General features: G+C 45.1%; 1 protein-coding gene across 1 annotated transcript in view; it reads left to right on the forward strand.

Moving 5' to 3' along the window:
* Window positions 1-23,963, forward strand: part of Ust (uronyl 2-sulfotransferase) — a 278,050-nt gene that overhangs the window by 146,387 nt on the left and 107,700 nt on the right. The window contains exon 3 of the mRNA XM_050161634.1: window positions 17,832-17,987. Coding sequence (XP_050017591.1) covers window positions 17,832-17,987 — 156 coding nt within the window. The remainder of the gene's footprint in view (window positions 1-17,831; window positions 17,988-23,963) is intronic.

The following is a 23,963-nucleotide window of genomic DNA, read 5'->3' on the forward strand; positions in this document are numbered from 1 at the left end:
ACAGGACTGGTGAGAGGGACACGCATGACTCAAGTCTGCCAGTCAGGTCTGCCATGTGCCAGGCGCACAGGCAAGCTGAAGGTGTCATACCCACTCCAGAAGAACCAGCGTCGGCCTCTTCCCCACCTCCGCTTTGTCACACGTGACTCTGGGATCCCTGCCCTGTCACGTGTCAGTCTGGGATCCCTTCATCTTGCTCATTCAGACCATCAGATGCTAACTGATGAAGACTGTGTTTAGTTCTTAGTGTTTGTGTCTGCTATCAGCACCTAGAAGAGCACATGTGAGCACAGTGATTCTCTAGGTCTATGACACCGCGAGAGAGAGCTTGCTAACTCTGGGACTCTAGCTTTAGACCCTCATACCCACCCTCTCTACTCTTGCTCGTGTGGTCTTTCTAAGCATAGGTATGCTCCATACACCTTTCCTACGCTTTTCTGATATTTTCCAGAATGAATGGGGAAAGAAACAGGGCCCCACTTCATCACACTATACACCCTTACACACAACCATGGTGAGATTTTGTTGTCTTCAAATAAAAAAAAAATAACTCATGAATTTGTTTATTGGTCTGCACTTTTGAAAAAAGCAAAGTGTCTTTAAATTAAAAAAAATAACATGGTAATGGGAACCATGCCTGGGATTATTTTTACTAAACTTCCATTTCTACTTTGCCTGGGTTCTTGTTAGGTGTGGCAAATGGAACCCCCCTGAGAGAGCCCAAACTAGCCAGCGACTCTCCACATGGTATGCCCTCCTTTGTAGGCATTTCTGGCATCTAAGATAGATGGCTACCGAGTTAATTAGGTGCAGTGACTTGCAGAAGTCTCTGAGGCATTTGCTTGATGGTACACAAGACAAGTCTATTAATTATTTCTAACAAGGAATGATTAAATAACATCAGTTCGTAGCCAACTGCAAGTAAAGCCAGGCAGGCAGAGCGAGGACCCTTTGGTTTGAGCATCATTCTTTGCTCTAATGGGGAAAAGATCCGTGAAGACAGAAGTACCCCCATGAGGGAGCCTGCAGTGTATTTAAGGAAGACTGAATTCTTACAGGCAAGAGAGTTGAGGATAATGTGGTGTCTGCCGTGTAGTGATTGTTAAGTCCAACAGACGGACGGGGAGCTGGAGAGCTGGGGAAGATGGGAACCTTCGCGGCCTGTGCAAATCAAAGGGTCTCCTAGCTGGTTTTGTGTGTCGATCATTCACAGTGTCTCATGGGGTTGTTAGCATGGTCTGTCGAGGCTGCAGCTCCAAAGCTGCAGTTTTTCCTCTCCAGCACCCCTCCACCCCGCACAGTGCCTACCATTTGCTGGGAACAAGGTGTGGGGTTGGGCTTAAGCATTGCCCCTGTTGGTCTGCTGCCTTCAGAATACAAGCACCTGCGACAGACCCCAGAGTCATCTGTGCACCAGACACCTGCCGTGAGAAACAGCCTCAGATCAACCGAGTGTGTGTGTATGTGCTTGTGCATGTGCGTGTGCGTGCGTGCGTGCGTGCGTGTGTGTGTGTGTGTGAAGGGGAACAGAGAGAATGGGTTCATTTGGAAAATCTCATGATGGGGAAGAGAGAAGAGAAGCAGATGTCCATAGTGTACATGGAGTTTATTTTCATACTGAGAAATTATCCCATTTAAAGTATACGAATAATCAGGTTTTAGGATATTTGAGAGATTGTGCAGCTGGCACCATCCTCCAGCCTCTAAGAAGCTCTGTGCCATTGACAGTTATGTGTCACCTCTCCCACTGATCCCAGTCTCTTGAGACAGCCTGCTGATCTTCCTTCCTTCCTTCCTTCCTTCCTTCCTTCCTTCCTTCCTTCCTTCCTCCCTTCCTTCCTTCCTCCCTTTTTTCCTTCCTTCCTTCCTTCCTTCCTTCCTTCCTTCCTTCCTTCCTTCCTTCCTTCCTTCTTTTCTCTCCCTCCCTCCCCCTCCCTCCATCCTACTCTTTTCTTTCTTTAGTTTTGCTTTTTTTTTTTTTTCTATTTAGTTCTGTTGTTTTGACTTTTTGAGACAAGGTCTTACTACATTGCTCTGACTGTGATGGAACTCACTGTGTGAATCAGGCTGTCCCGCCTCTGCCTCTCAAGTGCTGGGATGAAAGCCATATGCCAGGGCGCCCAGCTTGCCCTGCCTTTCTCTCTTGTGGATTCACACGCACAGGCCAGACACTATGTGGCCCTCCCTTATGTCTTCTGTCACTAAGCATATGCTCTCAAGTTCCCCACACTATGCCAAGTGGCTTAAACAGCAAACTGGGATTCTGCTGACAAGACATGCTGCCTCTTGGGTACCTGTTCCTCATTCAGTAGGCATTTGAGTGGTTTCCACTTCTTGACTATCTACCTATACCAGACCACACACACGTACCAACCGTGCAAGATGGCTTCTGTGACTTTGCCTTCTTGCCCATGTTCTTTATCATTCTCCATGCCTTGGGTCACCTGGTGGGTCTAATGTGGTCTCGCATCCCAAAGAGCCTTTATTTCATTGCTGGCATGTTCTATATTTCAGGACATCTCAGCAAAGCCCCATTGTCCCTGCCTCATTTTTCATAGTTACAGCCCTAAGAACAAAAGCCTTTGGATGAGCTAGACATAGGTTATCTTTTATTTCCAGCTGACCCCACCTCCCGTATGTGTGGCCAGGTTTGCTGAGCACCTTGGCCACCCCTGTGCTGAATGCAACTTCTCACTGAGGATCAGGGATTGGTCAGCAGAGTGTAGCGTGGGATTTCGTCTCTCACTTCTTTTCTGTGGGTGCCTTTGTCTGGGGCATGGCCTGTGCAACTCGCATCTGAATTTGGCTTCTCTAAGGCCAGTAGTTTGGTTCCAGTCTCAGCTGCGGTCATAACTCTTGGACAAGCAATGTAGCATCCATGTGTCTCATTTTCCTCATCAGTGATAATATCATAATAACATAAAATCTTTAGGTTATCTATTTTGTTATTTGTGCATATATGTATGTATAGATATATACATATGTGTATATGTATATATATATGTATGTATGTGCTGTATGTGCACATGTGCATTCCAAGGTCAGAAGACAAGCACTGGCCACCCTATTACCTCAAGATAGGGTGGCTCAGCTGGGTGGTGGTGGCACAGGTCTTTAATCCCAGCACACGGGAGGCAGAGGCAGGTGGATCTCTATGAGTCTGAGGATGGGCTCCAAAGCTACAGATAAACTGGGAAAAAAAATAAAGGAAATAGGACCTCTCATTGAACCTGGAGCTGGACAGAAGGCCAGAAAGCTCCACCAATCCTCCATTCTGATGCTCTGTTGGTTAGCTGACTTTCTGTGTCCAGATGGAGAGCCAGAGACCTTAATGCAAGCCAGCAACCCTTAGGTAGCTAGGTATACTTTACAAAGGGAGGTGACTTCCATTTGAAGCTACTCATTTTTGTAATTTTTATGCTTATACTTATTATTATTATTAAATTTATTTTTTAAAACAGTGTTTTCTCATTTTACATACCTATCTCAGTCCCCACTCCCACCCCTCACCTTCCCCCCACCCCAACCCCCTACTCACTCCTCAGAGAGGGTAAGACTTCCCAAGGAGAGTCAGCAAAGTCTGACAGATCACTTTGAGGCAAGACTGAGGCCCTCCCCTACCCCCCATATCTAGGCTAAGTAAGGTATTTCTCAAAAAAGAATGAGTTCCAAATTGCCCATTCAAGCACAAGGGATACTGCCCAAGCCACACAACTGTCACCCACATTCCGTGGGCCTAGTTTGGGCCTATGCAGGTTTTTCTTCTCTCCATCCAGAGACAGTGAGCTCTCTCACAGGCTCAGGTCAGCTGTTTCTGTAGGTATCCCAATTCTGGTCATGTTCCCTTTACTTATATCATCGTTCCTCCCTCTCTTGGAGTGATCTCCGGAAGCTTGGCCCAGGGCTTAACTGTGGATCTCTGCATCTGCTTCCATCGGTTGCTGGATGAAGGTTCTATGATGATAATTAAGGCAGTCGATACTATTAGCAGAGTCCCAGCTGAAGGCCTGACTCCAGAGTCCCCACAGACTAGAGCGGGAAGGAATCTGAGCTCAGAAAGGAGTTTATTCTGTGTGGTCACACTGGGAAGACACAGGGGCTAATGACGTGAGTTCAGCTTTTAGGTGTTTGTAGCTACTCCAGGATTATATAGGGGATGGGAAGAGTGGAAGGGAGGGGAGCAAAAGCCAATGCAGTCAAGTAGTCATGGGCAGCGGCAGCAAGTGATCTGGGTGACTCGTGTCTCTTTTCTCGTTCCTGCCTGAGACAGAGACTCACTGTTCCGGGTTCTCGAGTTAATCTGGGGCGGGGAGTATAGAATCTGTCTACTCAGGCAGAGAACAGGCCGGGGAAGCAAAGTGGAGCCAGATGAGTCTAAGATGATGATGGGTCCACTTTCATGCTTGGGTCAGCAATTGTAGACTATGAGACGCTGCTCCAGAAGCCTAGAACAGGATACTGTAATCAGTTGATCACGACAGCCCTATAAATCTTGAAAATATCTAAGTCGATGTCCTGGTGGCTTTTTTTTTAGCCTTGGGTTAAGAAGGAATGACTAGGTAAATTTAGAGTTAATTAACATGTATTGCCAGTTTTTTAGGTAAATACTCCTTAAATGATGACCATGTCTATATGCACAATTCAGAAGAAATCCAACCCAAAGTTTAAAGTATCAAAAATAAATGTACAGTGTGTGAAGGCAGAGAGGCCTGGCTTCAGTTGCCCCGCACATGTCCACAGGCCCAGATGAGGGACCATGCTCTTAGCAAAAGCGCTTTCGAAAGAAGTCCCAATTTTGACTGCGTCGTCTATTACTATTCTGTGCTCCCTCTGAAACCTCCCAAGGCCAAGTACACCCCTCCTGTTTTTACTGCTAATCCACATCTCTAGATCACGGGGAAACAGAGTGAGTGGCATTCGTGGGAGTGTTTGTTTCTTTGGTTAAATCGTGATTTCATACAGGGCAGGAGACTGCTTGGAACTCTGTGCATTCATCCAGTGATTTATTACGTGGTAGCGATTGAACCGAGCAGTAAAAATAACAAGGGAAAGCAAGCAGATGTGGCTACCGCAGCCGTGAGATCTAGAGTCTAGCTGGAGACAGACAGCGAAATAATTACAATTCAGTTACCTGCTTGCTACTAACCAAGGGACTGACATTTAGAAAGAACTCAATACTTATTTAATGAGTTTGATCACAGACTATTTAATAGTTCATCTTGTCTCTTTGGGAGGCTGGTCCAACTTCACATGGTAGGGGGCTCCAGAGTCATGAGAAGTCAAGCCCCTGCATGCAGGCTTTCTAAAAAGTCTGTTTGTGGGGTTTACTTACTAATATTGCATCAGGCAAAGGAAGCCATATGGCCAAACTTGAGGTCCATGGAGAAGGAGGTGATGTTCGTAACTGAAGGAGGCATGATTGGTTAGAAGCCAATCCACTGCCAAGCTGCCATACTATTTTCAAAGGCGGGTTATATTATAAAAACGTTAAGGTTAGCTAAGGAATTTAAGCAATGATCGGTCAGTCCAAGAATAAGTTTCTCGCTCAAGAAACCAGGATGTGATTGAGACATTCTCGTGGAAAAAAGACGGTGTGGCTCACAACAGCGATGGAGGCGAGCTCTGGGTCTCACTCTCTTTACAAAGGGCTCTGCCGAGAGAGAGGAGTGCTTTGTGCTCTTAACAGTGAGGGCAGTGTTCTCTCATGATGCTTGGATTAAGGATGACTGACTGTTTCTCCCCTAGCTTCCAGAGGAGACGATTCTGAATCGAACGGCTGTCCTTTGCCAACAATAACTGATATAAATTAAGGAGTCAATCAATAACCAATACCTCTCATTTCATTATAGTAAATGAGTTTCTAGGTTGGGCTCAGAGGACAAACCTGGAATTAGAACTGAGAGGGCAGCAAAGAAACAAAGCTTTAAGAGCAGGTGTCCATGGCAGGAGTCCGTGTAAACGAAGGCATCCCGTTGGGTCCGTTTAACTGGAGATGCATGTGATTAAGAGATGTGCGGAAGATCTCAACAGAGTCAGGCAAAGTGTGTGAGTCCAGTAGAAAGATCATTGGGTCAGATGCATTTCCATAATTACGTCGTGCGAAGAACCATTTGAATTAACACCAAAAACGGAACGACTCCACATGAGGAAGCTAAGGCGTCTTCCACCATCACCAAGAAATTTGCAGCTCTCATTCCGAGTTTTGTCTCATGAGAACTTTTGTATGAACGAATGCACAACATATAAGAAAGTATCAGAAGTGTCCAGAATCTACATTCACTGTGGTAGAGGTACTTGCTTGACTTCAAGACCATCAGCATACCCAACACACATGCAGGTACACAGGAAGGGAGATGGTGCACAGCTGCCCTGCCCTTCTGGGTCTCTCCATGTAATGGTGATGGCAAAAACCACAGGGAAGATTTGAAGGGCTGATAAGAGTGGAGAGAGGCTGCCAAGCACAGGCAACATACACACATCTCCCCCCCCCCACACCCCAAATACGTGCAAAAGCAAGCCGAAGACCCCCAAAGCATTTGGGAATATTCCTCCCGGAAGGCTTGGCGGCTCTCCCATTTTACACTCTTTCCTGCTCCTCGAGCCTCACACGTGTAATAGTAGGTGACCTCTATTGTCCTAGTCCCCCATAAGCACAGTTTCCTTTGACTGAGCTGCCTGAATTTTTGTAATTGTAACATTTTTGGTAATTAGATGCCGTTTTCTGGACTTCTTTCTGTCTGTAATGTGTATGCCGGCCAAGGAAAGAAGCAAAGAGTGATTCAGAACTCAAAACGAAGGTTCATAACTCAAAAAAAAAATGCAAATTTCCTGCCTGTTCATTAATTTGACCTTTTCAGGTATCCATCTTCTTGTCCCTAGCGTCCATGGCATTCATTTAGCATCATCTGAGAAGTGGCTTCCTCATCAGAAGCTCCAATGGAAGGAAACATCCAAAACTGTGCCTCTGTTTCCTTGTGCGAGTGGCTGCTTTAGCAGATGATTGTGGTAAAGAGACGGTGCTGTAGATACAGAGATGGAGACAGTAGCTAGATCAGAATGGATGAGTATTTAGAAGTGCAGGATGTCACACAGGCAAACCCCTGGATATCCGTCACCACTGTATGGCCCTGGCTTCACAATGTGGAATGTAGACAGGAGAGAAACTGTGGGTAGCACTCAGGTTCGCGACTGCCAGGTACACCCGAGGAAACTCTGGACTAAAGAACTTGCTCAAAGTCGCTCTTTCAAATGCACTGAACCACTTAGAGTAACAAAACCGTGGAGGACGCCAGCATTTCATGGTCTTCAATCATCCAGGGGGTTTATTTCTTTGCTACACTTTTTCTTATTTAACTTTGCAAATGAGACAAATTCATAGACTTCCCTGTAGTTTTAGAAGATAACCAAAAGAACTGCTTTTAGTATTTCCATCCCAACTGTTTATTAATGGACAGGCATGTTATTAATTATCTACACTTGCATGGCAGAGAGACCCAGATGGACTTATTAGCTATTTTTATCTTCCTATAGATCACATTAGACACAAAACTGCAGTAATTGGAAGCAGGGGAGGAAAAAGCATAAAGTTGAGATTTGGCCCAGTGTCTGAGAAGAGACAGGTTATGAATGAATAATTAGAAGAGCACAAAGATGTTATTTCAGGCTTGTGGCTGGGAGGAGCTTTGTACCCAAGGGTCACACACTGAGGAAATGGCATTCTTAAATGGCTCCTCTGTGTTTCCTCTTTAAGAATGGAAGAAAGGCACTCACTCAGAGGCGAGGAGTGAGTGGTATTGGGGATGGGAGAATAGGTATATATTTGGTAGTAGGCATGGCATGGGCACACCGGTGGTCAGAGGCCAGTGAGTCTCAGCCCTGGGTTCTGGAAGCCTTTCTGGCAGTCTTGAATAGGGCAGGGAGTTGATTAAAATGGAAATAATTAGTGAAGATGTAAGGTAGGTGTATAACATCACAAGAGCAAACAAGAATGAGACGGCTGGAAAACTGCCTCCCCTTTCAAAATAGTGTGCGCACCAGTGAAGCTGGGGCCCATGGTAGCAGCATGAATTACTGAAACTTTGAAGGTTTTCTTTCTGTTCTGAATACACATTACCATGTTGAATATATTTCATGGTAAACCATGGCAAAATCTAGTAGCGATTAAATTTTTTGGAGAACTTTGTACACAAACACTGTGTCTACATCAACCATGCCTCTTCCTCCCCCTGCAACTCCTCTTTTGTTCTTCCCATTCCCTCCCAAATTCACAGCCTCCTCTTTAATTCTCACACACACACACACACACACACACACGTGCGCACACACACACACACTTGTACACACACGTATACACACACACGTGCGCGCACACACACACGGGTTAGCATTGCCTGTATGTGCATGTATCCAAGGATGACTGCATGGAATTAGACAGTCTTTTGGGGAGTCCCTAAAGAGAACCTATTTTCCCTCTCGGAAGCCACCTGTAGCTCTCTTCATCTGGGGTGAGACCTTGTGAAATTTCCCCCATCCGGGTTGACATGTCAACTGATATTGATCTGACACAGGTGTAGTCCGAGCAACCGCACTGCTGAAATTTCCTGACTACAGTCCCCCCAGGATGTCTGGAGGACATTATCTCGTAGCAGGCATCCTGGTTTGATTCTCTCCATCTTCCCACCCACCCTTCCATGATGGTCCTCCAGTCTTAGGTATGTGGGTTGAATTGCAGATGTCTCCAGTGGGGTTAGGCTCTCCAGTGTCATGCATTTTCTGAATTCTGACTAGTTGTGGATCTTTGTGGTGGTTTCCATGTGTTGTAGAAAAAGAGAACTTCACTTGTCTGGTGTATAAGGGTCAGAGCACATCATAGAAGTTATATTAGTTTAGGACAGTGGCAGTAGTAGATTCTCCTCTTGGCTCTTTAGCCTCTGTAGCTATAGGTAGGTAGCTAGGTTTACAGTACCAGGCATGAATTTCTCATTGCCCAGGTCTTAAGTGTATTTGTTGGTTACCCCAAGGATAAATGTGCCACTGTTGCACCACTGCTTCTATCTTGCTGTGCTGGTCATTGTTGTGGTTTGTAGGCTTCACAGATGGGTGAAGCCAGTTGCTCTTTTCCCTAGTCTGAGAGCCAGTGCTCATGGAAGAGGCCATTTTTAAAGCATTTCTAGGCCCTAAGTTAAGAAAGATACAGACTTAACATAATAACTTATCAGCTTCAGAAGATAATTTACTGGATGTTAATTCAGTCCTTCCCTCTCACAAGAAAACCTAGTCTTGAAGGTGTGAAGTCTCTAGCACCGTGGTATTATGGGAAACCTTAAAATGCGGATTAGTTAAGTGAGTTTGAACAGCTCTCAAAGTTCTGTGGACTGTGCATAACAGGAATAAATTCAGACTTGACAAGCCCTGGCTGTGGCTGCCCTTGCTTTGGTATGTTTAACTATGAAGTGGAAATTCTGGAAAGTCACCAAGTACAATTTTATTCATTGAGGAAAGTCTGTTCCTATTCGGCAGAGCATTGGCTCTCAAGGGCTAACACTATGTCAGTGTTTGGTGAGAATTTTAGTTAGCTCCACATTCAGTTAACCAGCCCACCTGGTCCCTAGCCCATCTGCATGAACAGACATTCATCAAGGACTGTGTAATATACGTAACACATGCTCAGGTAGTCACGACTGCCAGCTCAAGGGGAGACCATGCGCTGGTTGGTTTCGTGTGTCAGCTTGACACAACCTAGAGTCCTTAGAAAGGAAAGAGCCTCATCTGAGGAAAGGCCTTCTTTGTATTCAGCTGTAAGGCATCATCTCAATTAGTGATCAATGGGGGAGGGCCCAGCCCATGGTGGGTGGTGCCATCCATGGTCTGCTGGTCCTGGGTTGTATAAGAAAGCAGGCTGAGCAAGCCAGGACAAGATGCCAGTAAGCAGCACCCTTCCATGGACTCTGTATCAGCTCCTGCCTCCAGGTTCCAGCCCTGCTTGAGTTCCTGTTCTGACTTCCTGCAATGGTGGAATATGATTTGGAAGTATAAACCAAATAAGCCCTTTCCTCCCCAACTTGCTTTTTGGTCACAGTGTTTTATCACACGAATAGAAACCCTAGCTAGGACAGACCACCAGTACACAAGCGAGACACAGCTCTCCAGGCCTGGCAACCTTTTACCCACTTTCATCTTTCAGGCCATAGGGAGCCCTTTCAATCACTCGACACAGGAAGTTTCTGAGTCCTCGCAGCACTGCCTGGTAGCAAAGGCTCCTGGGAGCCACCAGAATCCCCAGTCCTTATTCTAAGCCAAAGGTTCCCAACCTTCCCAGTGCTGTGACCCTTTAATACAGTTCCTCATGAGGTGGTGACCCCCAATCATAAAATTATTTTCGCTGCTACTTTATAACTGTAATTTTGCCACTGTTATGGATCATAATGTAAATGTCTGTGTTTCCTGATGGTTTTAGGCAACGCTATGAAAAGGTCATGACCCACAGGTTGAGAACCACTGCCATAAACTGTCTCATTCAGTGAATCCAAGTACAGGTGATAGATTTTTTTTTAAAATCTACAAAGAATTAGAATACGCAGCCATTTGAAAGCCACACATTATAATAAATGCTCTTTTGCAGGGACTTAAGCATAGCTTTGATGTTGATTCTTCAATTGATACAAGCCCCTAAAAGTCCTATAGTCAAAGACCATTGAAGTCTTGACCTAGACCAAGACCTGGTCTGGAAGGCTTTTTCTCCCCTCCCCCTCCTTTCCAGCAGGGGATAAACCATTAAACTTGTAGCTGTCATCTGGTGGTAGTTACTGCTGCGCTCAGGAGTTGGAAGGCCTTCTGTTTATTTGGCATGTTCCACATGGGCCTGTCAGGCTCTGGGGGGTGTGGCATTTGCAGAACTTACAAGGCAGAAACATAAAAATACATAATTCATAGAGGGAAATATTCTGGAGGCTCCTTCACTTTTGTAAACTGGCCATAAAACGGAAACCACAGACATAACATTCATATACCCATACTAGCCATACTTGAAGAATTATTTGAGGTGGTAACAATGAAGGCTTTGGGTGGATATTTCTCTACAGGGCACCCAAAGCAAGAGTCTGAATTCAGAACGTGTGCACAGAGGTTAATGGGATCCTTCAAGTGAGGGATGCAGATTCTCTACCTGACAACCGGCAAACACCTATTGGTGAAAATGGGATTTGTGGGTTAGTGTCTCTTCACAGTCATTAAGTGTCTCATTTGGAGAGATTTGCTTGTCTCTTCAAGGACGTGAAGGGTTTTATAAACATTCCCTTGTAAATTCCTGTTTCTTGCTTGTCTCCTTTTTTTAGTGCAAGATTTTCATAATACCCCAGGCGGCCAGGCATCGCTGATAAGGGTTTTGGAGGGGGAAGGAGCGCTGTGGAAGTTCATCTTGCTACTTCCTCTCATTAGCGGTGTTGACACTGAGGTCACATTCGTTCCTTAAAATGAGTCCTGAGGAGGGAGGAAAAGTCTAACCCACTTTTGTCAGCCTCGCTTAGGCAGTCGGATAACCGCTGAGTAGTGTCGTCTATAGTGACTGCGGCGGGCAGCTGCTGAGAAGCAGTGTGCCTAATGAGCTTCGCTACATGCAAGACCCAAGAAAGGAAATAGCCTGTCTCCTTCTGCCACAGAAATCAAGCCAGAAGCTCCCTTTGCTTTTGGATTTGATGGTACGGCACAGAGGTCCTGGGAATCCGAAAAGCCAAGAACCGGGTTCCAGTTGTTTGTGTGGCTTCTGAACTTTGCGACCTTGGAAATGGCAATTGATCCCTCTGGGCTTCATTTCATTCATCTAAATATAATCCCACTCTCTCACAGGAAGTCTTGAGGGACTGCGATGACAAAGAGAATGTAGAGTTCTAACCAAATGAAACATTGGACTGTAGCGGGTGACAGACAGTTCTGGGTCATGGGCCGGACTGCCTGCGTTATTAACCTCGAACTCCGCTGTCCTAGGGACGATGTGGTCTGTGAGGAAGAGGACAGTGCGCTGGGGGGAGTGATCTAGAGGATATTATTGCTACTTAAGCCGTTTGATGACATAAGCTCTTACAGAAATACACGGCTAGGTTAAAAGACAACAAGGCTATCGGATGTGCCATTGTTAATCACTGGGAATGAGGATTAGAAAGGTTAGCTCCAGGCAGTGGTTGGCTGTTGAGAGAGGGAATATCATTTCTTTTCCCAGGGATGAGCGTCCTGATAGATCATCACATCCCAAGTGGCCAGCCCAAAACACGTGTACACAGGAGCAGCACAGAATGTACTCGGTGGATTTATATGCATGTGTAAACATATGTATATGCATATATGGAACGATGATATTTAAAGAAGAGGTCTTGAGATTGAGAGGGAGTGGAAGAAATATGCGAGGGGTTGGGGAAGGGAAGGGAAAAAAGGATGTAAAAGCAGTGCTCCAGTATAAAAATCTTTAAGAAATGCGTTAGAATTCTTTAGCACAGCACAGGGGCCAAGACGGGATCGGTCCTCTGTGAAGTCCCTTTCCTTCGCCTTTCCAAACAGTACCCTTCAAACAACGGGGAGGCTGAGTTTTTTAAAGCAGAGTTACAGAAGTGGATCTGTGTTTCTCCCTAGAGCAGTTATGAATCAATTTCTTACTGTTCACTGTAACAGTATCCAAAACTAATGTGTCGATTTAGCCTGCCTCACTGGCCCATCACCTGTGCCTCTCCTAGGCTGTTTAGGAAACAATTTGAGCTGGAGAGCAGTTTGTGTGTGATGGTGTATCACGGTGTCTTTGAAGGTCACAAGGTGATTTGGGACGCCTATAGGATGACACATTTCCCCAGTCCCCATTAACAGGGCTCCATGTCAGTGTTAGATGGAATTGTCTCGATGGGAATCTTGTGTTCTCCCTTTGTTTTTGAGAAACATTTCCTGGGCGAAGGGAACAAATATAAGTTCGTCCCTGTGAAAACCACAGAGAGGATTTCACCCGAGTCTAGCCTTGTAAGACAGTGAGTTCAACCCAGCTTACTTACAGGATCTTAGACAACTCATGGGCAGCTACATCACTTAGGAAAAAACAAATCTCCTTGACAAAGGTGAACTGTCTATACATCGTTGGGGGCATGGGGTGGAAGCAAAGCCTGTGATGTCTCCCCCTCCCCCAGCAAAGGTTGTCTGCTTAAAACTCCTACAGGAAGAGACAGGACCGACCCCCCTAAGACCGTTTCCTTAGTAGCCCATAACTACATATAATCCTGGGAAGGGTTAGGGCCTTGTGAGACCTCTCTTCTAATAATCTTGAACTGTCTATGAATCCTGTGGGGAGGGGTGCGTGTGGAACCACATGAACCCCACCTCCATGATAAAAAGTTAACAGGCCCAGTCTTGTTCAGAGATATCTCCAGAGGACATGATCAAGATGCATGGAAGACAGTGTCCTAAGATACCTTCCTTTTTAGTCCAAGGATTTTTGATCTTATATAAATGTCTCTTATAATCGATAATATTTATGATTGTCTTAGTTAGGGTTCTATTGCAATGAAGACACACCATGACCACAGCAACTTTTATGAAGGAAAACATTTAGTTGTTTGGCTTACAGTTCAGAGGTTCAATCCACTATCACCATGGTGGGACATGGTGACACGCAGGCTGACATGGTGCTAGAGAGGTAATTGAGAGTTCTGCATCTTGTGTCGGCAACAGGAAGTAAACTGACTCACCGGGTACGGCTTGAGCATATATGAACCCTCAAAGCCTGCCTCCACAGTGACACACTTCCTCCAGCAAGAGCACACCTCCTAATAGTGCCACTCTTTCAAACCACCACTATGATTATTATTTGAGACCTCCCACAACACTAATGAAAGACTTGCACTAATAGTTTTAAAGACTAATTCATCGCTATAATAATAAAGGCATCTATTAGCCAAAGGAAGCAGTATGGTAGTCAGTGTGTTCCATTTCAGGAGAAGGAATACTTTCCCCTCAGGTCTCTATAGCAACCCACTCCTCCCTTTAGTCCTTCTTAGACGTGCCTGCAGCCCTGCACCATGACTGTCTCTATATCTACAATAATAACTGAAATAAAAGAATGGTGTCTTAGGACACTGCCCTCCATGCACGACTTAATCACAGTCCTCTGGAGCTGCAAGTAAGTGTGACCCCCTAGCTTCTATGTTACAGATGCAGATGTAACACTTCTCTTTCTTCCTAGCTTCTATGTTAGAGATGCAAATGTAACCATTCTCTTTCTTCCGTGACTCTGTTGTACTACAAGATGGGGTGGGGTCTATACGGAAAGGCCAATTTTCAAGTAATTGCTTTCCTTTTATGTTTTACAGTTATTTACAGTTATGTGTGTGAGAGAAGATACTCATGTGTGGGGGTCAGAGGGCAGTTTTTGGGAGTTGTTCCGTTCCTTCCACTGTGGGAGTCGCTGGGCTCAGACTCAAGTTGCCAGGCTCACAAGCAACTGTCTTGGTCTGCTGAACCATTTCACCAGCCTTGGGCAACTGATTTTTATAGAGAAATTGAACTGTGTGTTTATATGGGCAGCTGGCACGGTTGTAGTCAGTACCAGCCCCGGTTATACTGGAGGACCAAGTAATCAACACTATATTAACTCGTTCATACTAATCTTGATCACCTAGGCCAACCTCCTTGGCTCATACTTATACCTGCGAGCATGACTGATCTCTCTGAGTATCTGTGTTGCCATGGTTACCAGAGAACAGACTTTAGGGGAGGGTACACCCCGATAATATTCCAAGTAAAGACCTATTACTGTGATGATCATTTCCCCCCCTGGTAACTCGTTTGCCTTTTCTTAGAAAGATCATCGGTATTTGAAGATTTTCTTGGTTTCAAATTTTAGCAGAATCACACTGTTAGCATTAGATAGCTTATTAAATCGATCAGAGTGGCCAAGACATGGTCAGCATCTGCCAATGATCTTTGTATATACAAGGAACATTCTAGGCAGTGTGAAGACACATCACAGAAGGCCAGAAGACTGGCCCTATGGGTGTGGCTATAAAAGAATAATAGGGATGGGAAGAATTGTATCACAATAGCTTGTGACTGGCTACTAAGTAGCTGATTGAAATACTGTGGCTGTTTCTAAGTTCATCCCTGTAGGCTATTTCAAGAGAGTCCCTTAGTCTGTAGGACAGAGGTTATGTTTTGAGTGTGTTTGTCTATGGCTTTTGTGCGGTGCTCTGCCATCCTCCTTTGGGCTTTTCTTACAACCTTCCGTCACGGGAAGATGCTGAATGAAAGGAATGTCTGACTGTTGCCATCGATTAGTGCACAGTGCTGATCATTCAAATGGAAATGAGGACTCGGTTGGGGGTACAAATATTTAATCATAGATGCCTTGTATAATGCTTCTGTAGGCCGTTATCACCGGGTGGTTAGGAAAGAAAATGAAGTCAGGGGAAGCCTTATTTAAAAACAGTGAAGTTATGAATATCTCTGCCGATGACGTCATCTTATATGTAGAACTCCCCCAGTAAAGATGGAGGGAATCATCAGTATTGTTAGTATTTGCTACATTCATGAATGAGTTAGCAAGATGACACAGGATTCAAGATCAGTATGCAAAAATCAGCTGTATTCCTGGTCATGGACCATCCAAAAATAAAATTAAGGAAATAATTCCCCTCATAAAGCATCAAAAAGAATAAATTGAAACTATAAAGGTTTCCCACTGAACATTATGAGATATCAGTGAAACAAATTAAAGAATGAAATTAGTAGAAAAGCAATGTATATTCTGAATGGAAGACAATGTTGTTAGGATAGCAATTGTCCCCCAAATGTTAAATGGAATTGCTATTAAAATTTCAATTACCTGGAGGGTTTTTTTTTTTGGCAAAAAGATTATAAAATTCTTTTGGACATTCCCTCTGGAAATTTACGGGACCCAGAATGACTGAAATCTGTTCTTGTGCAACCAAGGAGCAAAGCTGAATGGACTCACCTGTCCTAATTTCAAAACTGCTTTCAAAGTTATCCTAATGAAGACTGTTAGGTGATGCCTAGGATGGACACAGATTGACAGCCTGGAAGTTGTCAGTAAGGCTGACAGATGAAGAAAGAGCAAGCCGTTCTCTAAACGTTGCTGGGACCATTTGAAGGCCACCTGCAAATGCACAAAACTAGGCCTGATCCAACGCGACACAAAGAATGAACTTAGAGTGGATCAAAGGTTCAAAGTGTTAGGACTGGAGTGTTAAACTCTGAGAAGAAAATAGGTCCGCACCGCATGGAATGTCTTAGATCTCAGAGCACAAATAGCCAAAATAAAATTGGCTCCAACCAAAGCATAAAACTTTTAGACTTCTCAAGAACCTGTTATGAAAGCAAAAAGTCCCGAGAAGAAGAAGAAGAAGAAGAAGAAGAAGAAGAAGAAGAAGAAGAAGAAGAAGAAGAAGAAGAAGAAGAAGAAGAAGAAGAAGAAGAAGAAAACATTTGCAGTTCATTTATCTATAAACAAAGAAATGAATATAATGCCCTATAAATGCATGAATAAAGCTCAACTTGATAATGTAAAAACTTTAAAAATATGTTTCCACAAAGAAAATAGAAAGTGACCAACACACACACACACACAGATGGTCAACCTTATTAGTCACTAGGGAAATATAACTTAAAACCACAATGAGCTATCACTTCACACGCACTGGGATATTTATAAAAAAAAAATAAAAACACAAAACCAGGCAGTGACCAAGGTTGGCAAGGATGTGGGGGAACTGGAAGGCTCGTGTTGCTGGTGGGAATATAGAGCAGCGCAGCTGAATTGAAAACAGTTTGGCACGAAACATTAGATGCTGAGCTGTTGTGGGTCCGGAAGCCCCACTTCTAGGTATGCATAGAGGGGAATCTGAAACTCGTCCACACAAAATCAGGTATGCACCTCCTCATAGCCGTGTTACTATGGGAACGTGATCCATGTGTCCATCAGCTGAGGTATCATAACCCAGTTTGTTCGTGCAAGGCTATGGTGCCCAGCTATGTAAGAGGATGGAGTATTGAGCCACTCATTCTACAGCGCCGCAGACGCTGGAAAATGTTCTGACATGATTTCTCCAGAGCCCGCTGGGAATCCCATGAGACAGAACATATGGAAACGGTTCCAGGAGGTTGGGATAATGTGGGAACGTGAAACAATGGCGGGAATGAGGGTCTGCTGCTGGTGATGACAATGCCCTGGATCTTGATGGTGGTGATGCTCTTATAATGGGGGATCTACTGAAAAGAAATTCCTTAAATTTTATAATGAATTCCTGTTTATAAGTTTGATATTTTTTATGATATATGAGTTCTACATCATTTTTGCTGTGGTTGTGTGAGACAGGGTTTCAGTATGTAGCTCTTGCTGTCATGGAACTTGCTCTGTGGACCAGGCTGGCCGGGAATGCAGAGATTCACTTGCCTCTGCCTCCCAAGTGCTGGAATTAAAGGCGTGTGCCACCACACACAGTCTCTACATCAGTCTTTAATGTCACTGTCTTCTTTGATTAATTCAGTCTGATAAAGCATCCCTTGAAAAAAAAATTTACTAAAGCATGTACCCCAGTGCCATGCTTTTGAGGCCAACTCATGATCAGTCCTTATAGACTTCATGAAACTTGATCAGTTTCAAGTCTGACTGAGTGCGGCCAGGTCAGCTCTATCTGAAAACATGATGAGAGGCTCTGTGTGCACAGTAGCTCCTTGCCTCTGCACTTCCGTCCACTTGAAATGTCCAACATTCTGTCTTGTCACATAGAGGGGAGGACTTGTGTTTTCACCCACGGTTCATGCCGCTTCTCTCTCTCTCCTTCCAGGTCCTTCCTTTCCCCAGCCAGGTGGTCTACAACAGAGTCGGCAAGTGTGGCAGCCGCACCGTGGTCTTGCTCCTGAGAATCTTGTCAGAGAAGCACGGGTTCAATTTGGTCACGTCAGACATTCACAACAGAACCAGGCTGACTAAAAATGAACAAGTAAGTTGACGTCCCCACTATTAAATGATATCCTTCGTGACGAAGGTTCAATTGCATGCTATATTTTTCTCAGGGTGAAGAAGGAAATTTAAGGTAGGATTTGTGTAGGAAATCTGAGACCCAGGAAGTCTTCATAAGTGTTTACTTCTGTCAGGTCAGATGGACTGTGTACATTAGCCATGGGCTATTTTGCTAAGATAGATTAACAAGATGGATAACCTCAAAATCTTTAAACCACAAAGTTAGATAAATATCACTAACACCTTTGGAGTACAACAAAAAAAATTTTCTTTTAGCGTTTCTTCCTTTGCATTTCCTCGTCTATATCTTAAGTCTTCATGGCAAAGAGCTATCCTTCTTGTGCAGGAAATCTGGTTGGCTGACGCAGAGCAGGGGTCTCGTAAAAAAAACTCAGAAGATCCTGGCTTCTCCTACAAACCAATCTCCTACTCTGCCAGGTCTCTTTTGACACCAGAATCGCTACACACAGAGACAGAAATGCCTGGGGCAGGATGCGGTACTGTTGGCTGCTGAGAAGTTCTGAAGGCTTGTCCTGCTTTGAAAACCCCTGGAGAGATAAGGACAGCTGTCTCTAGGAGCTGCTGGTGTCTGAGAGTTGGGTGATGTAGTCTCAGGGATGTTTCAGCAAGATGAAGTTTGATGTCAGCCTGGTTATCAGTTTCTCTTGTGATAAAATATCCCAACGAAAGAAACTTAAAGGGGGGAAGGGGGTGTAGCTAAAGAGATGGCTCAGAGGTACTGGCTGCTCTTCCAGAGGTCCTGAGTTCACTTCTCAGCGATCACTTGGTAGCTCCCAACCATCTATAATGAGATCTGGCGCCCTCTTCTGGCCTTCAGGCATACATGCAGGCCGGACACTGTATCCGTAATAAATAAAAGGGAAGGGGTGTTTTTTGGCTTGCACTTATTTTGGCCTAGACTTCCAGAGCGGATAGTCACATCATCACAGAGAAGGCACGATGGCAGGGGCATGAGGCTGGCAGTCTAGAAGTGGAGAGTAAAAACAGGAAGTGGGGCTAGGCTATGCAACTTCAAATCCATTCCCAGTGACGTAGTTCCTCAAGGAAGACTCCTCCTCCTAAGGTTCCACTGCTTCCCAAACAGCACCACCAGCTGGAGACCAAGTGTTCAAACACATTAGACTGGGGGGACATTTCACATTCAAACCACAACCTGGCGTCAAAACAAAATTCTTTCTATCATTTTAGAAACTTGCATTACCCCATAAGTGGTGCTTACTTTCAAGTTGAGATCATCATATCAAAATGTCAGCGTGCATCCGATCCTCAGACATCATCTTTCCCTTGGAGGCCCATGGGACCTGGAGACAGAGGGGTGCCACTCCCAATTTAAAATAACTCAAAAGGCTGCTTTAAGGGCCCCAACAAATTTTCTGTTGGAAAAAAAAAAAGAAAATGTTTAGGCTGGGGCAGTGGCTCCGTGAGGAAAGTGTTTGCCCCTGAACCTTGAGGACCTGAGTTCCAATTCCCTGGCACAAACACAAAAGGCTGAAAACGCATTAAATGTCTGCAACCCCTATGCTGTGTGAGCGGAGACAGGTGGCTCCCTGGAGCTAGCTAATCACCCAGTGGGTGTCCCATGTTGGCAGTCTAGAGGACTCTAGGTTTACTGAACTCTCAAGAAATAGGGCAGGGGTGGGTAGATGGCTCAGTGGGCGAGAGCATTTGCTTCTGTGCAAAGACCTGAGTTTGAATCCCTCTGTAAAAGTCAGCAAATATTACAGATACTTGTACCACCACTGTAACGATATGGGGAGCCGAGACAAGCGAGTTCTCCACAGCTTGAGAACCAGCTAGCTCGGCATAAGCAGCCAAAAGGAAGAAAGGGAGGGAGGGAGGGAGGGAGGGAGGGAGGGAGGGGGGGGGGGGGGGGGGGGGGGGGGGGGGGGGGGGGGGGGGGGGGGGGGGGGGGGGGGGGGAGGGAGGAGGAAGAGAGGAGGAAGGGGGGAGAAAAGGAAAAACTACCAGAGACTCCATCTCAAAATAAGGTATAACATGAGAACCAACTCTTGAGGGTGCCCTTTGACCTCCACAGTTGTCCTCTGACCTCCACATGTGCCATGTCGTGCGCGCGCACCCACCTTCATTCACACACACAAATGTGCATACACAAACATGTTTTTTTTAATAATAAGGTGGAGAGTGACAGAGAAGGACTGAAGTTGAACCCCCTGACCTCCATATGCATGTTCATACACATGCAGATACAACACGAACACCCATGCACATGTACATGCTAAGCACAAAGAAAGAAAAGTATGGTGGCATTTAAAGCCATGAAGCTGGGTTTGGTGGCACATACCTCAAATCCCAGCGTTAGGGAGGCAGGGGTCAGTCCGTCTCTATGGATTGCAGGCCTGTCAGAGTTACATGGTGACACCCTGTTTGGAGAGAGAGAGAGAGAGAGAGAGAGAGAGAGAGAGAGAGAGAGAGAGAGAGAGAAATGGGGGGCGGATATCATGGTTTCTACATAAACTGTTTTAAACTGCTTAATAGTGATGGAATTTCCTTTTTTCCCTTACTCTGGCTGATTAGGATCTTTTTTACTACCCAGAAGAGAATGGCTATATATAAACAGTCTGTGCGTTTACAATTTTATTATGATCATTACACTTTCCCTTTCTTTTGTATCCAAGTCGTAAGGCCTGCTTATCAGATTATACTTAAATGTTCCTATGTGTGCATGCCATGCAATACTCCCAGCCAACTTGTTAAATTCAGTTTCTAGGTCCAGGTGGTCACTGGTGAAGGCGTGCAGACAGCCCAGAGAACACAGAGGGGGGGGGCTGAAGGACCAGCCCCTGGAATGTTCAGGACATCCCGGGGTGGGGGTGGGGGGAAGAACACAAAACTCTGATGTTGAGTGCACTGTGTGAGTCTGAGCAGATAAACCCACTTTGTTCCCTGTTTTAAATATCAGAAATGAAAGGTGCAGCTATAACTGTGAATGGAATAATTTAAATAAATAGGTAGCAAAACTATCCGGCCAGTGGCTAGGTGGTGAGGTCTAGGGAGGACTAACAACATCCTCATCCTTCCCTCTCATCTGTTTGGAATGGTTGGCTTGTCAGGAAGCCAGGGAACAGGCGAGACAATCTTTTTAGGTTCTTTCCACCGTCATGATTCTGTGATATATTTATACGACTTCTAGCATATTCCATGTATTGTGGTTCTGATTCCTGTGGCCAGTGTGGCCTAGACTGTACCTCATCACTTATGGCAGATCCCTATTAAATTATAAGATGAGTGTTTAAAAAAAAGTAACTAAAGCAAAGGTAAAGACTTGGAAGGAAAAACAGATACACAAGTCTGTAAGAATAAAGATGAAGGTGGTACCCATGGCTTCCCTGGAGCCGGCTTACCTGGCTCCTGCACGAGAAAGAATGGCCAAGAAGCAGAATGACAAAGGCCAGAGCTGGTCGAGCTCTGCGATGTTCCAGGAGACTTGTCCTTGTTCCGTACGATCCCTTTTACTAACCTTTGAAAGTACATACGACAGCAGAGAAAGAAATATTATTTTGACTTAACATATTCCGGAAATAATTTGTGGTATTAATAGCTTCTCTTCTGGGTAACTCACTGAAGGGAAAAGGGCAGGGTGACTTAGAAGACCAGTTAAAATTTTATAGCCGTTGGCTCTCACCCTTACAGTAGAACTCTGAGAGTTGTTCCCGTGGAAACGTTGTTCTCGCTAAATAACGAAAATAATTGTTTTGCTTCAGGTAGTGCTGGAGTTAAACAGTTTCTTGTGTGCTGGGCCAGGATTCATTTTACATTTTTTTTTCCCATGAGAAAACGTGTTCCACGATCCAAACTGCTGATTTACAAATCAACTTCCAAATTGCATCCATTTATAGACCGGAGATTACCTATGACCTTTCATTCCCCCACAAGGCATTTCCATGGACCAGGATTAAATGAACACATGCATTTCCCCCTAAGTGGTAGTGATATTCATGCACACACATGTGCAAACACACATCCGCACATTCACAGGTAAGGGGTGAAACTTTCTAGCCCAAGGGATTATTGAGCAAGAAAGGAGCATGGAGACACCAAATGTTTGACGCCTGTAAAAGCCCCACTACATCTGCTCTCCTAGACATAGACACACCTTTGAAATTCATGCTTCGAATAATCTCTCCTCCATAGAAGAGCTTGCATGTTGAAATAAGAGGAGCGGCGGCGGGGCTGCGTCCCCAACACCCCGGCCGCTTGGCTAGCTTATGCCTGAAATAACAACACACAAACTGTATTCATTTAAGAACTGCTTGGCTCATGAACTCTAGTCCTTACAGGCCAATTCTCGCACCTGGACTAGCCCATTTCTAATCATCTGTGTAAGCACCCCAAGGTGCGCTTATCGGGAAGATTCTAGCCTCCGTTCATGCTGTCCGGGAGCAGAGCAGAGTCTGACCTCACTTCCTCTTCCGCCCAGAATTCTATTCTGTTTACTCCTCCCACCAATGCTTTAACCTATGAGGCCAAGCAGTGTGTTTATTACTTAACCAATGAAACCAACAGATTGATATATGACACTCCCACATCACTTGCAACCGCTGCTGGCCAAGTGTTGGACTTCTGCATTGTCTAACACAAACCCATGAAGAGACCGTTTCATCTATAACCTTGATAATAGAGTTCAGTTAGGAAGTGTGGTTTATAGGATCTCTTGCACAGTGCAGACTTCTCTTTAGTACAAGTGAAGGCAAGGAGTGTCGGCCAAGAATCTTCAGAGCCTGCTTGCTTGTCCCAAAGTGACTTCAGCGCTGTGCTCTCAACACAGCGAAGGTCAGAGCACCACAAGCCTCTCACAGGGAGTGGGGACCGCACTTATTCTAGTTGGAGGAAGGCAAAATTTGTCCTCTGAACCCCAGAGACTGGCAAAAGCAAAGAATGTTACTGTTCATTTTTCTGTTGGCGACCCCGAGGGCATATCAAACAAACCTGAAGCGGTACCTATGTGTGAATTGTTTTCCCTGATGATGTCATTTAACCAATTGGGACCAAAAATACACCAATGAGTCAGTGTCATGCCCTGTTTTCGGGGTGAGAAACTGAGATAATTTGTCACCGTCCAGAAATAATCACACTGAACCGAGTGTGGTGGGTGGAGTGGACCTGGGCTCTTCTAAATCCCAAGGTGCTCCCACAATGCAACAGTTGATCTCCAGCAGAGCTTTTGGAAGCCTACAGTCCCAGTGCCCTTCTGCTTTAGATTCTGGGAAGGAGTCCAGAAAATTCCTTTTCCAAAAAAAGAAAAATTAAGTGACACAGGCAGGTTTTCTATGATGCAGTAGCCAGGCTGAGGAAGGCCTGTCAGAGTCCCCATGTCGGCATGTCCCCAAAATGTGTGTGCCTCGCGACTCCACGTTCCTCCCATCCGTGAAGAAGGGAAAGCGCACGGCTCATAATCTGGGGAGTCCTCTGTGCCTTAACGTTTAGGAGATTCCCAGTGATTATTCATATTTTAAAGATTGACAGTCTTAAGATGTATACTGTGTGTGCGTGCTTTGTGTGTGTGTGTCCGCATGCTCACATGTACGGGCACACTTTTGTGCATGTGCTGATGACCGTGAGTGTGTGCATGTGCCAGTGACCACGTTGAGGGGGGAGAACTTGACACTGGCGCTCTTCCTCCACCAGTCTTCGTTTTGTTTGCTGAGGAGGAGTTTCTCACTAAACCCAGAGCTTCCCAGTTCACCAGCTTGCCCTGGGAATCCCAGGTCTGCACCTCCTGAGGCCTGGGATTACAGATAGATTATCCGGCCTGCCCCATATTTATGAAGGCCAGGGATCTAAATTCTAGTCCTCACACTTAAGACATCAATCATATTTCTATCTATCTATCTATCTATCTATCTATCTATCTATCTATCTATCTATCTATCTATCCATCCCTACATATACACATATGCATATTGTATACATATAC

Source organism: Alexandromys fortis, unplaced genomic scaffold, assembly GCF_014885135.2.
Source record: "Alexandromys fortis isolate MF-2015 unplaced genomic scaffold, M_Fortis_MF-2015_v1.1 scaffold_134, whole genome shotgun sequence".
Lineage (NCBI taxonomy): Eukaryota > Metazoa > Chordata > Mammalia > Rodentia > Cricetidae > Alexandromys > Alexandromys fortis.